Genomic DNA, 13,713 nt, shown 5'->3' with positions numbered 1-13,713 from the left:
TTACTAACAGCACAAAAAATACCTGCTGTTTCATATCACCAGTAATTTACCCATTTCACTGCCTATCCTTCTTATCTCTGATTATTCTCGTTTTGTCCTATGTTAAAATCTAAGATACAGTGTCAGGAAAGTAAGAGAAGTTTAACCCCTTTCTTTCTGACACCAAAAAAAAAAAAAAATAAACATAAGAAGCAAACCTTTTAATTTTTCGACATCAATTAGATGAGGCCTTTCAGAATCAAGATGATTGGAAATTTGATAAGGAGAAGTAAGAGTTAAACTGTCAACTGGTTCATATTTCTCATCATCATGGTCAATTTTCTCAGACTGTTGTAAAGTCCATTCAGATTCTAATTCTTCAATTTCAGCTGAGAAATAAAAAGTTAAACTTCTGTGCCAAAACTAACAAAATACAAGTTTATTGTCTAAAATCTACAGTTTTAAGATTGTTAGTTAATCTAGTTTTAAAATTGTTAGTTAATCTACAAATTTTTAAACGGCCAGTTAATCAACTATTTTTATATTTTTAAACAGTCAGTTAATCAACTATTTTTAAGCGCTTAGTAAAATCGGCTGTTTTAAAATGGTCAGTTAATCGGCTGTTTTGAAATGATCAGTTAATTGGCCGTTTTGAAATGGTCAGTTAATTGGCCGTTTTGAAATGGTCAGTTAATCGGCCGTTTTGAAATGGTCAGTTAATCGGCCGTTTTGAAATGGTCAGTTAATCGGCTGTTTTGAAATGGTCAGTTAATCGGCTGTTTTGAAATGGTCAGTTAATCGGCTATTTTGAAATGGTCAGTTAATCGGCTGTTTTGAAATGGTCAGTTAATCGGCTGTTTTAAAACGGTCAGTAAATCGGCTGTTTTAAAACGGTCAGTAAAGAGTATTTTAAAATGGTTAGTAAATAGACTATTTTAAAATGGTTAGGAAATAGACTATTTTAAAATGGTTAGGAAATAGAGAAGTTTAAAATGGTTAGTAAATAAGACTATTTTAAAATGGTTAGTAAACAGATTATTTTAAAATGGTTAGTAAACAGACTATTTTAAAATGGTTAGTAAACAGACTATTTTAAAATGGTTAGTAAATCGACTATTTTAAAATGGTTAGTTTATCTACAGTTTTAAAGTATTCATACATCTTACTTCATGTGGATATACTGCAGAAAACTACAGTGTTTAGCTCAAGAAAGCATCTCATAAAGGACATTTTCTGGCTTTCTACAGTATAAGCTTGTTAAGTAAGATATACAGAATACCGTTTCTGTCACTAATAATATTTAAAATAGATTTTTGACATTCATTTCTCCATGCTTGCAGGGGTCAAACGGAATTTGTTGAGGGAGATTTTCTACAACACGGTGACCTTTCTGTTGCCAACTCTCACCTGGCTGGAAATGTGTTCACAGAAGACTGGAAAAGAACACCACCACTTGTACAACAGTGACACTCATTTACAACTATCACATGACAGCAAGGCAAGGAAGCACTAAACACACATATTTACATTATATATACAAACTACAACTTTCAGTTTATATCTAACAAATTCACTTACAAGGCTTTGGATGGCCCAATGTTATAGTAGAAGACACTTGCCCAAACTGTCTACAGTGGATTGAACCCGAAACTATATGGTTGCAAAGGGAATTTCTTCATCACATGGCTATGCTGTGCATATATACATATATAATCATCATTCAAGTTCCAGATGTTTGTAAATAGAGGTCTCCGCAACATCCTTTGGGTGAGATGGCAAGACAGATTCACAAACAAGGCCTTGTAGAGAACAGGCAAACCAGCAATCTATTGAAACCCAGTTCAAGAGGAGAAAATAAAGTTGGCTGTGACACACCCGACAGAGACCCCATTTCCAATATTACAAGCCTTCCTCTGATGGAAACCCAAGGGAGAGGGAAGCATAAAAGACCAAAAACAACCTGGAGAAGGTCCACAAAAACTGAAGCACTGGAAGGCAGCTACACCTGGAGACAACTGCAATCCATTGTCCAAGATCGAAACATGGAGAGCTCTTGATGGGGGCCCAGTGCTCCAATTGGAATCAAAGGAATTAGTGAATGAAAAATTAATGATTCATCATTGTTTCCCATGCTGGCAAAAAGCTGGACAAGAGTTATTGGGGCAATACTCTACAAAGCACAATGAAGGAACAACTGTAGATATGAACTTAAACCTCATAAACATGTAGTCCAATACCTTAGCCAAACCATTTTAATTTCCATTCTATTATAGTAGTGTAGGGAAACCTAGATTAGCCACACTCTAGGCCAAGGAAAACAGCTCAGTGGTTCTCAAACATTTTGGCATGTAATTCATTATACAATTTTCCAAAAAGTCACAGAACCCATAGGATGCAACTGTATTCTATTTCTGCTTCAAATATAAAAATGACATTGGGTAATGTAGGCCCAGGCACACTCAAAGCAAGACTGGGTAGCTGCAGCTGGAAGATGTAACCATATTCCTAATGAAACATACTGTCCCCGTATTTCAATTTTGAAAACATCAAGAATTTGGAGGGATTAAATCAGATATCTAATATTCTGATTAAGCTGACATTTGGACCATAAAAAAAGCTTATATATTATTGTAGTTGGGTTAATTTAAGTACAGATGTTTTAAAACTACAGGATTTTTATCACAGAACTTGAAGTAGGCTGAGACATGTTGGTATCAAAACAATCATTAGTCTAATTTCATCAGGACTGACCTAGGGCTGAATACCAACAACAACAACAACAATATAAGGTTTCCCATTCATAACATAATAGTTTTTGTATTATTTATAATTAACAATTTGCTATTAAGAAGAAATTCATTTCACTATCAGCATTTATTAAAACCAGATCACTGAATAAATACATTTTATATTTAACCTAGTAGTGGCTTTCATCCCTTTCTTCATGTAATCATTATAATGTCAATTTTCCTAAGTTGGCTTGGATCAGACAGAGTTTAAAGCAGATTTCCTACAACTGGATACTCTTCCTGTCCCAAGCAAAGTAATTTTAATATTTCCCCCAAGATCAGACATGCTTTCACAGAATATTGGAGGACAACAACCATGCAATGCCAAGGACAAAGATACACAAACATACACACACACACATATATATATATGCAATGGGCTTCTTTCACTTTCCATTCACCAAAGAGAAAGGCCTTCCTGACAAGCTAAAAGCAGTCAATTTTCCATCTCTTTACTTACCTTCTAAATGTGTGTTCAAATCACTGCTGCACTCAGTCTGCCGGTGAGCTTCTTTCAACTGCACTGTAAAACAGAGAAGAAAAGAAAACAATGCTCAATAATATATCGCTAAATTGATCTTCTTGAAAACAACAATAATAAAAAAAATAAAATAAAAGACAAAAGCCCTGATGCTTAATATCTTTGGTAAATCAGATTGGAGCCTGGTGTAGCCATCCGGTTTCACCAGTCCTCAGTCAAATCGTCCGACACATGCTAGCAAGGAAAGCAGACGTTAAACGATGATGATGATGAAAATAGTATCCTGAAAAATGCAGCAATTTAGTTTAATTTTCTTTCATCTTCTCAATTAGGTAAACAGAGAGAGGAACAGCTGAATAGGGTTTTGTCTTAGTAATTAGCTAAGAATCAGCTGTAATTAGTTTAGAATTAGGTCTACAAAGGAACTTCTACATCAGTGGTTCTCAACCAGGGTCCATATGGTGCTTGGGAGTCCATATAAGATTTTGTTAAAACATTATCTGCAATAGCACAAATTTTTTCTTTTTATACAATTCCTAATAATATTTAATTATAAAAGTAAAGTAGGATTTTTAAAAAAATATATTGAATGGCTATTAAGGTCCAATAGAGTAAAATAAGAAACAAAGGGGGTCCATAAGCAAAAAATGGTTGAGTGCCACTGTTCTATGTAGTTACTTGGACCTGCAAGAAATAGAAGTCAAATCTTCTTCAAGTTGCAGTCTAATATCTTTGGAAAAAAAAAAATGGAAAGACAACATTAGATAATGCAGTCCATGACATACTCTTTCAAAATAGAATACTGGATGGTCATTACTGGAACACCTTTGATCAATAAGCAACTTAGAAGAGGCCTCCTTCTAGGGTTGAAAATGGCAGTAATGTCAGCTCCTATGGAACTGCCATGAAGAAATGGTGATAAACATTACTTCTCAAATTAATAGAATCCTATTAGAATAGCTGTGCCAATTTCTAAAATGGAACTTAGTTTAGATTTCTGTCAAATATTTTTCAAATTACATTTCTATATTTTCGTCTTCCATGTTGGCATTGGCGCAAGTAAATCACATTTGGTTTATTTCTAAAAACATGCTTTCACCTAATTTAACCATAAGATCAGAAACTATTTTAGAAACTAGAATGAAGCAAATAATGGGTATGTAAGGTCAAGGGAGTATAAAGAAAAGGTGCTGGTTAAATGGAACCTTTATATGGTCACTTTACTAACCAGAAATAACAGCTAAATCTCTACTGAATTACACTCAACTAAATTAACAGTAGAACAACAAATATGATAATAATATGGTTCTATATATTTTGTGTGGTGGGCAGTAGAAATACGTTGGCCAGAGGAAGAATATCAATGTCTTTCAACATTGGTTTGCTCAGTCAGGGATGACCTGTAGATAAAACAAACATTCCCTAGTGATTTAAGATCTTGACTTCTGAATCAATTAATTAACAATCCAATTGTCAAGCATGGTTTGTTTTGTCTTTTTTTCTTTGTCTCAAAAACAAGTTTTCCTTCAGCTGCAGCACACTTTAACAGCATGTCTATATCAACACAATTCAGGGCCTCTACATGGTCACTTAACCTGTCAGAAACAGCACCCAAATACTTCCCAAAATTGTCCTACTGTCTGAAAATAAGTATGTAGTTCAAAGAATCTGTTTTTGCTTATTTCTACATTTTATTCAACTCAAAATATTAAAACATACTAATAAAATGTCTTGGAATATCCCAATCAAATAACATAAGTCTGAAAACATGAGAAAGAGTATAAAGTATGAATGTTTATATGTGTTGCAGTTGAAACAGCACCGAGCCATGCATAAAGAGAATAGAAAGCAAGGATGTTATGCAGGACACAAGCAGCATTGGAAAAACTTACGTTTTAAATTATCCATCGTAGAATCCATCATTTCGTTTATATATAAATCAGATTGTAGTAATTTTTCTGCATGAACAAATAAAGACGTACCATTTAGTGCAGAAACAACAATACTTCAAGCAGAGAAATAAAGGGGAGGGGAAAAAAAAAAAAGAAAAATGGAATGCAATACTGACAACAAATAACAATCATGCAACATTTAACAGAGCTTATTTGTTTGTGTGTGTATAGGTAAGAATTTGCTTCCAGATCCCATAGTTTTGGGTAGAATCCCACTGTATGGCACCATGGTCAAGTGCCTTCTACTATAGCCCAGACCAGCCAAAGCCTTGTGAGTGATTTAGTAGATGGAAAATAAAAGACCATCATGTGCATATAAAAATATATATATACATATATATATATGTATATATATATATATATATATGGTAACACACTGAGTCACATTAACAAAAGGATGTGGGTTAGAGTCCCACATGGATAGGAAAGCCTACTTTTTTTTCTGTCAAAGATTTATATGCCTCATTATTAGACTAATTTTCTTAGTCATTGCACGGTGATCACTATAAGCTTTAGGCTTATATAAATACCATATTTATTATTTACAGGATCATAAAACCCGGTGCCATAAAAACCATTTACACCAATATACATACATATACATATATACATATATATATATATATAAGGATTTACTTTTCGTAATGAGATAAAACCAAGGCTGTGTATATTTAATGTCTGTTTTTATGCTCAATGATAATAGAAATAATTTTATATTAATCCGATACGTTACTCTAAACTTCTGTAGAGTACAAAAGCATTATATTTTTAAACAAAGAGTGTTGTTAGCAAAGTTTTGTCCAGCTAAGCCATTTTTTGGACTGCCAAAACTTCAAAGTTACTGGCAAGAACATTCTTGTAAAATAATAAATTTATGTGTACGTGTTAGTGACCACTTGACTTGACATTATATGATAGTTTCTAAAAATGAGTGTTAAAAAAATAATAAGTGCACCCTTTTAAAACCTAGCCAGGCTCATGGGCCTGGTTTCCCGGTTTCAATGGCATATGTGTTCCCCAGCTAGACGGGACGCCAGTACATCGCAGTGTTACTCATTTTTGCCAGCTGAATGGACTGGAGCAACGTGAAATGAAGTGTTTTGCTCAAGAACACAGCGCATCGCCCAGTCCAGGAATCGAAACCACAATCTTATGATCATGATGCCGACACCCTAACCACTGAGCCATGCACCTCCACAAAAATGAGTGTTACCATCACACAAATAATGTCCTTCATTTCTGATCGTCTACAGAAACAGGTTTGGCCATGGATTGGGGGATGGGATTTACTTCGCTTATAAACATTCGCGGGCTGGCGCCAGGAAGAGTCTGCCTCAACAAATTCCATCTACCCAGTATAAGCATGGAAAAGTGAACGTTAGACAACAATGATGTGTGTGTGTGTGTGCGCACATATACATACATAGGCAAGATTAAATAACAATGTCAAAGTGAGAATATTGAAATATAGACAGAAACTAGATTTTGATAGAGTGAAGCAATAGATAGATAAATAAAGGTTTGCAGTATGTTGTTAAATAAAGACATCAAATAATTTATCTAGCAGTGACGACAACAACAACAACAACAACGATAAGCTGCTGAGTGTGCCATTATTACATCAGCGTGAAAATTCAAGATAAAATCTGCACATTTCAAGTGTTTCAATATGATTTAGACGTTTGAGATGATGTTGCCCGAACGAGGAAATATCTTAACAGTGAAAAGATAAATGACCGCTCTGAAATTAACCAGTTGCTTCCCTTTACAGAGAAGTTATGCAGTGAAGAAATGGTGAAAGAAAATAAGGGAGAGAACTTCTAAATTTATAATTTGTGATCCGTTCCATCACACTCAAAATATTGGGTCTCCTTGAATCTACAAAAAGTTGCCCAACCAATATGTCCAGCATATCTTTTGTTTGAACTGCTATGTGTAACTTAATCTAGCGGTCTCTTTGCCGAACCGCTAAGTTACGGGAACGTAAACACATCGACACTGGTTGTCAAGCGGTGGAGGGGGACAAACATAGACAAACACACACACACACAATTTTCTGTGAGTGGTTGGCATTAGGAAGGGCATCCAGCTGTAGAAACTCTGCCAAATCAGATTGGAGCCAGGTGTAGCCATCTGGTTTCACCAGTCCTCAGTCAAATCGTCCAACCCATGCTAGCATGGAAAGTGGACGTTAAACGACGACGATGATGATGATGATGATAAGTTAATTAGAGAATACATTAACCTCTTAAAGGGATGATTACATCCAAGAAAACACTGGTTCTATAGCTAATAAGTATTAACTTATCAACAGCCGCCCCTAAGTGCAGCCAATCAGGAAATACTTTCTAAATGCTACAACTTGAAGCTCATCCACTCTAAAAATTCATTGCCATTATCATATCAGCACTTTAGATGAAGGATAGCATTCTAAAGTCAACAATGAAGCATTAAAACTATTATATTTCCCCATCAACATTCCATATGGCACAATGCCTTCTGTTGGCTTTGAATGTTTGGACTACCAATCACACGGGCCAGAAGTTCAGACTAGCAGCCAAATGGATCTGGATTTTAAACTATCCAATGATAAGAGGAATTATTCCAACAAAAACTTGCTAACACATTAACGCTTTTTTTTTTTGTATGGTTTCCAATCACATGGTTATGGGTTCAGTCCCATGATTGGGCACCTTGGGCATGTGTCTTCTATTGTAGTCAATAGGCTGATAAAAGCTATGTGAGTGGATATGGCATACAGAAACCGAAAGAAACTTGTTGTGTGTGTGTGTGTCGGGGGAAGTTATGTCTCTGTCTCAACATCATGTGATAGTTGTAAATGATTGTTACTGTCAAACAGGCAGTGTCACTTCCAATATTTCATAATCAGACATGAAGGGACATGTCTGATCATGGGGAAATATCACCTCGATGGGAAATGGGTGAGGCTGGTAACAGGAATGGCATCCGACCATAGAAAATCTACCTCAAAAAATCTCCAACTAATTCAATCAAGCGTAGAAAAACAAGTGTTGAAAAATGATATTGTTGATGATTTCTAAAATCTAAAGGACAGTGATGGTGGTGGTGGTGGTGGTGGTGGTGGTGGTATCACTCCACCACCACAGATATTTATGATTGCATCCGCCTTCACCAAAAAAAAAAAAATTTAATAAATAAAGAAAGACCCTTCAAATGACTAATAATGATCCACTCACCAACACATTTAAACCACTAGATCACAGGCATACCGTTTCCTCTCTTTGGCCTTTTCTATCTCTACTACAACAGACACAGGTCATCTAAACTACCAAGCTATAGCCACTTGCCATCTAAGTACACTTGACTCAATCTCCACTTATCTCATCTCTTCTGTTACTCTCCCAATGTCTAAATCACCAAAACTCTCCTCTTAGCACAGCCATGTACTAGAATTCCATCCCCACCCATGTTATTCCAGCAAACATTGACCGACAAATGGTCAAGTGGAATATGAAGGCACCAATACTACCAGACACAGAAAGAGATATGTAAAATTTAGTTCAGCATCCAGTAACTATCAGTAATAAAACAAGATTACATTCATCTTCTATACTAAGTTACTACAGTAACTAAATACTAATAGCTTTATATTAATTCTGTCAAAGCTGTTTGTTCTTTATTCTTTTATTTCAGTTTTTTTTTTTAGAGTATGGCCATGCTGGAACACCATATCCAAAGAATTTTGATCAATTATAATGACTTCAATAACAAAGGTATTCTTAACATAATTCAGCACAGTATTCTTGTTTGATGCACCAATTTACACATCTTTCTAAGTTCTCTCTCACAATAAAATACAGAAAACATGTATAATAAAACACACGTATTTTGGCAAATTCTTGCAAGGATCACATAATTGCTTATTGAGACATTATATAATCTATGTTAAATCACCTCTTCAATGCTTAGCAAAAAATACCAAATATATATATATATATATATATATATATATCAATCATGTTATATGCACACATACTCATACACAACTACTCCACAGTTGTGAATATATTTCACTCCAAAACATTAGTCAGCCTATGTTAATTTTCTTATTTTTATTTTGTTTTCTTTGCAGCATATATATTTGAAGTTTTGTGTAGTATTAAAGACAATAGCCACATAAGGAGAAGGAAAAAAAAACTAAGCAAGCCATCAAATAAAGATAGCAAAAAAGTTGCTTTTGAATAAAATTAACTTTAGTATAAAATAAAATGTAGGAGAAATGCTTAGTAGATAATTATGGACACGTCATTAAAAACCCGTGAAACACTTAAAAAAAAAAAAAAGATTTTAGAAATTAAATATGAATATGAACTAGGAAAAAAAAAACATATTTGAAATGAAATTTGTGCAGAAATCAAGTGAGATGTGCAGTGATATTTGTTACGCAACAACATACTTCTAGAATTCTATCATTTGAAGAAATAATTCACAACATGTCTGATAGAATATCAAAGAGAATTTTAAACTTACTTTCTAAGGCAGCAATTTCTAATATGTATTTGTTAGAATCCCTGGTAGCTTGGTCTAGTTCAGCTGAAGACAAATGGAAAATGAATAAAATATAATATCAATAGCCAGAGAGATATATCAATTGTATGAAATAAATGTACGAGAGAAAGAGAGAGAGGGTGAGAGAATACTAAATATACAGAATCCGTAAAAAGCAGTCTAGTATGAAAACAATTAGAAACTAGAAAAAAAAAAAAATCAAAGATACATTTTCAGACTAACAAAATAAATGGAATAAAATTTATATAAAATAGATAATTGATTCAAAACTTACTTCATCAACCTAAACCAACTATATGTTATATATTGCCGCCACCTCAATAAGCATTTTTGTTCATGAGCCAACAATGCAACTTGTAGGTGGTCACTCAATTTTCTAGAAATAGCAGCCCCCAGAAATATATATCCCTCAAATCACAGCCCAGTTTTGAAGACAGGAAGATACTATACACTATCATAATAGTGTTAGATACAATATGTATGGGCAAAAAAAAAAATCAAAAAAAATCAATGGGATGGTCATGGCTAGAATGCCCACGAATGAAATATTGGTTCAATAAGGCATGAGCTGGAGTTAAACACTGTTTTGATCAATAATATACACTCTACTTACATATTATCACAGATAAAAAGTTACAAATGAATAAAACAGCTTATTTCAAAGCTAAATTTGACTTTAAAAGTATATATAAATTTTCTTTTTACATCCCTAGTATAAAATTCACCAACCCCTACTCGTGCGAACCACAAGAATGCCTGTAAAAGAATCAATAGAATACTTTGATTACGTTCTACTTACATTGAATTTTATCTACTTCCTGTTGGCTACTTTTCACTTGAGATTCAAGCTCTTCAATTTTGGCTACAGAACAAGAAATAAAGAAAAACTTCAGAAAAATCATTAAAAAAAAAAAAAAAAAATTGAATTTTAACTACAATATAATTACACCTTATTATATTACTATACCTAGCTTTATTGAAACAAAAAAAATTAACAGACAGTATTATATCCATAAGTATACAGCATAAATGATTGCAGGGACCCAGTCTTCTGTAACAAGACGATGGTGGTGGTGATGACAGTGGTGCGGTTATTTTGTTCATAATGATTTTTGGTACAGGCAAAGAGCCAATAATTTTGTGAAGGGTAAATTCAATTATATTTAACCACAGTTTTATATACCACAAAAGGACAAAAGAAAATGTTCTCAAAGATTTAAACTGAGAACTTAACAAAATGTTACTAAATGTTTCAAAGCCGATTTTATTATCTGCCAGGCATGGCTGTGTGGTTGAGAAGCTTACTTCCCAACCACATGGCTTTGGGTTCAGTGTTACTACATAGCACCTTGGTCAAGTGTCTTCTACTATAGCCTTAAGCTAATCAGTGCCTTGTGAGTGAATTTGGTAGACAGACATTGTGAGTGTGTGTGTGTGTGTGTGTATGCACCCATGTTTAGATATCAATGGTGGTTGTAAGTGAGCATGTCATTCATTTCCAGTCATCCATGAAAAACATGACAGGTCATGGGAAATATTCCCTTGGTTGGAAACAGGTCAAGGACTGGAGACAGGAAGGACATCTGACTGCAGAATATCTACCTCAAGAAATTCTACAAGACCCATGCAAGCATGGAAAAGTGGACGTTAAATAATGATGATGATCACCATTACTAAAAAAACAGCAGCAACCACAGTTGTGCATAGATACAGACATGAGTATGTGATTTTAGGAAATGGGGCTGGATCAGTGACACTCTATGGAGACCTGCAAGCAGCATTGCAAGACAAGTGTTATCCTGGCAGCCTGAAGGAAAGGGGAAAGTAGGAGGACCTAAACAGACCTGGAAAGGATGTATGGAAGATGAAGTGAGAGTAATTGGTCTCTGTTGGTCTGAAATCAAGGAGATAGCCCAAGATCATGTCCACTGGCACAAAATACTCCTTATTGGGTAATGTAGACTAACAATACCTACTGCATGGCACCTTGGTCATGTGACTTCTACAGTCTTAGTTCAAACAATACCTTGCAAGTAAATTTGGTCTATGGAAACTAGTAAACCCATGCGTGAGAGACAGACAGACAGAGAATGTTATTTCACATATCACATAACATTCTCTATCTGTTTAATTTAAATTAACGGTGTTGGATAGCCAAATCAAAGAAGCATCAGACAAGTTATAATCTCTTGTATTCCAATTCGAACCTTGCTGGAGGTAAACAGCTTTCTGTCCCTTCCAAATTAATCAAGCGAGTGTCACAAATATGCTAGATTCGATCAACTGTTTTCCCGTAAAGAATTAGCAGAGAAAATTAAAAACAGGAAATATTTATTTACCTTTATAATTAACAATTAGTTGTTGTTTTTCTTGTAATTTTTCTGAATCAGAAGGAAAATAAAAATTTGGTGTAAAAATATAAAAAAATTACACACAATACAAAAACATAAAAATGTAAAAAGAGAAAAAAATATATAGCTGCAGAGTCATCAGCAGGTATTTGGTTTTTCTTAAGCAATTTTTATTTTATTTTAGTTATTGTCATAGCTGACATTGTTGTCATCATCACCATCATCATGGAATCATCCTTGATGTCATTAGCCTTAGATGAGCAAGTTCAGGGTTTTGATTCCCGGACAGAGTGGTGTGTTATGCTCTTGAACAAAACACTTCCATTTATGCTCCTCTACAATCACTTCAACATTTGATGGGTGGCACACCATGTACCTGTACAGGTAATGTCGATTTGAACAAGGGAGAGAGTTAATGTACTGCACAAACATCTGATCACTATAATAGAATTTGTGCAGGTTGTTCAGCAAGAAGATGTGCAACCCTCATGTGTTGTTTACAACAGGAGGGCCCACTGTATATGTCAACATAGGAATGTATCCGTTTAATTGGTTTTATTAATCAATTTGTGAAAGCAATAATTCTACCTTGTAAGTCTTCAGATTCTTGATCCATTTTACTGATTGGAATAATTTCAACATTTTGTTCACCTGAAGTGAGAAAAATAATTTTATATAATTCAGAAATATAAACTTATATTCAAACCATTCTTGTAATGAATCATTTTAAATTACCACCACATTTTATCTGAGTCAACACGAGACGGCCTCTCTCTGTGTGTGTGTGTGTGTGTGTGTGTGTGTGTGTGTGTGTGTGTGTGTATGTATGTATGTATATACATACCACCAATCACAGTTCATAATCAGAAACAGTATGAATACAATGGGCAAAATAATGAACTGGTGCATGTAGAATGTATTCTGGGTACATCTTTAAACTGCATCCAGTGGTGGAGCTTTGGTACAGAAGTTCCAAGGTGTTGGACAGTGTTGATCTGCTACAAATAGCACAGTAAACAAATCTCCTTCGTATCACAATCTACTGTGGAATCTCTCTTATTGACTAAAGTTAATATAGAGTACTATAGGCTCTAGGCAGAGAGTGAAAGAGAGAGAGAGAGAAGCAGGTACTTTATTGTAGATATGTGTGCAGTACTCTAATGTAAGATGCACATGTAGAAGTTCAACATCGGTTCAAATCTTGAGCATCGTTAGCCTCCGAAAGGAACCTCAGCTTTTAAGATGTAAAACTGACCATTCCCTTAAACTTATTTTATTTAAATATAAAAACAGTTTTATGAGAAAATGGATAATTCTATGCTGTTTTTATTGAAAAGCATTACAATCGATATTATTAAGTACAGGGTCTGCTAGATAGGAAGCGCAATGGCCCAGTGGTTAGGACAGCGGACTCACGGTCAGAGGATTGTGGTTTCAATTCCCAGACCGGGTGTTGTGAGTGTTTATTGAGTGAAAACACCTAAGCTCCACAAGGCTCCAGCAGAGGTTGGTGACGACCCCTGTTGTACTCTTTCACCACAACTTTCTCTCACTCTTCCTTCCTGTTTCTTGAGTAACTCTGCGATGGACTGGCGTCCCGTCCAGCTACG

At 34.8% G+C, this 13,713-nt stretch overlaps 1 protein-coding gene across 3 annotated transcripts in view; it reads right to left on the bottom strand.

Moving 5' to 3' along the window:
• The window catches only part of LOC106869515 (sarcolemmal membrane-associated protein), a 52,273-nt gene that overhangs the window by 28,420 nt on the left and 10,140 nt on the right, over nt 1–13,713 (bottom strand). For 2 of the 3 annotated variants that reach the window (XM_052973182.1, XM_014915283.2), the window contains exons 9-15: nt 12,692–12,754; nt 12,092–12,133; nt 10,552–10,614; nt 9,714–9,776; nt 5,142–5,207; nt 3,229–3,291; nt 198–368 (exon numbers count right to left, since the gene is read on the bottom strand). In XM_052973182.1, coding sequence (XP_052829142.1) covers nt 198–368; nt 3,229–3,291; nt 5,142–5,207; nt 9,714–9,776; nt 10,552–10,614; nt 12,092–12,133; nt 12,692–12,754 — 531 coding nt within the window. The remainder of the gene's footprint in view (nt 1–197; nt 369–3,228; nt 3,292–5,141; nt 5,208–9,713; nt 9,777–10,551; nt 10,615–12,091; nt 12,134–12,691; nt 12,755–13,713) is intronic. The other variant, XM_052973183.1, reaches the window with a different exon arrangement.

The sequence above is a fragment of the Octopus bimaculoides genome, chromosome 15, assembly GCF_001194135.2.
Source record: "Octopus bimaculoides isolate UCB-OBI-ISO-001 chromosome 15, ASM119413v2, whole genome shotgun sequence".
NCBI lineage: Eukaryota > Metazoa > Mollusca > Cephalopoda > Octopoda > Octopodidae > Octopus > Octopus bimaculoides.
This window is presented reverse-complemented; position numbering and strand designations above follow the sequence as displayed.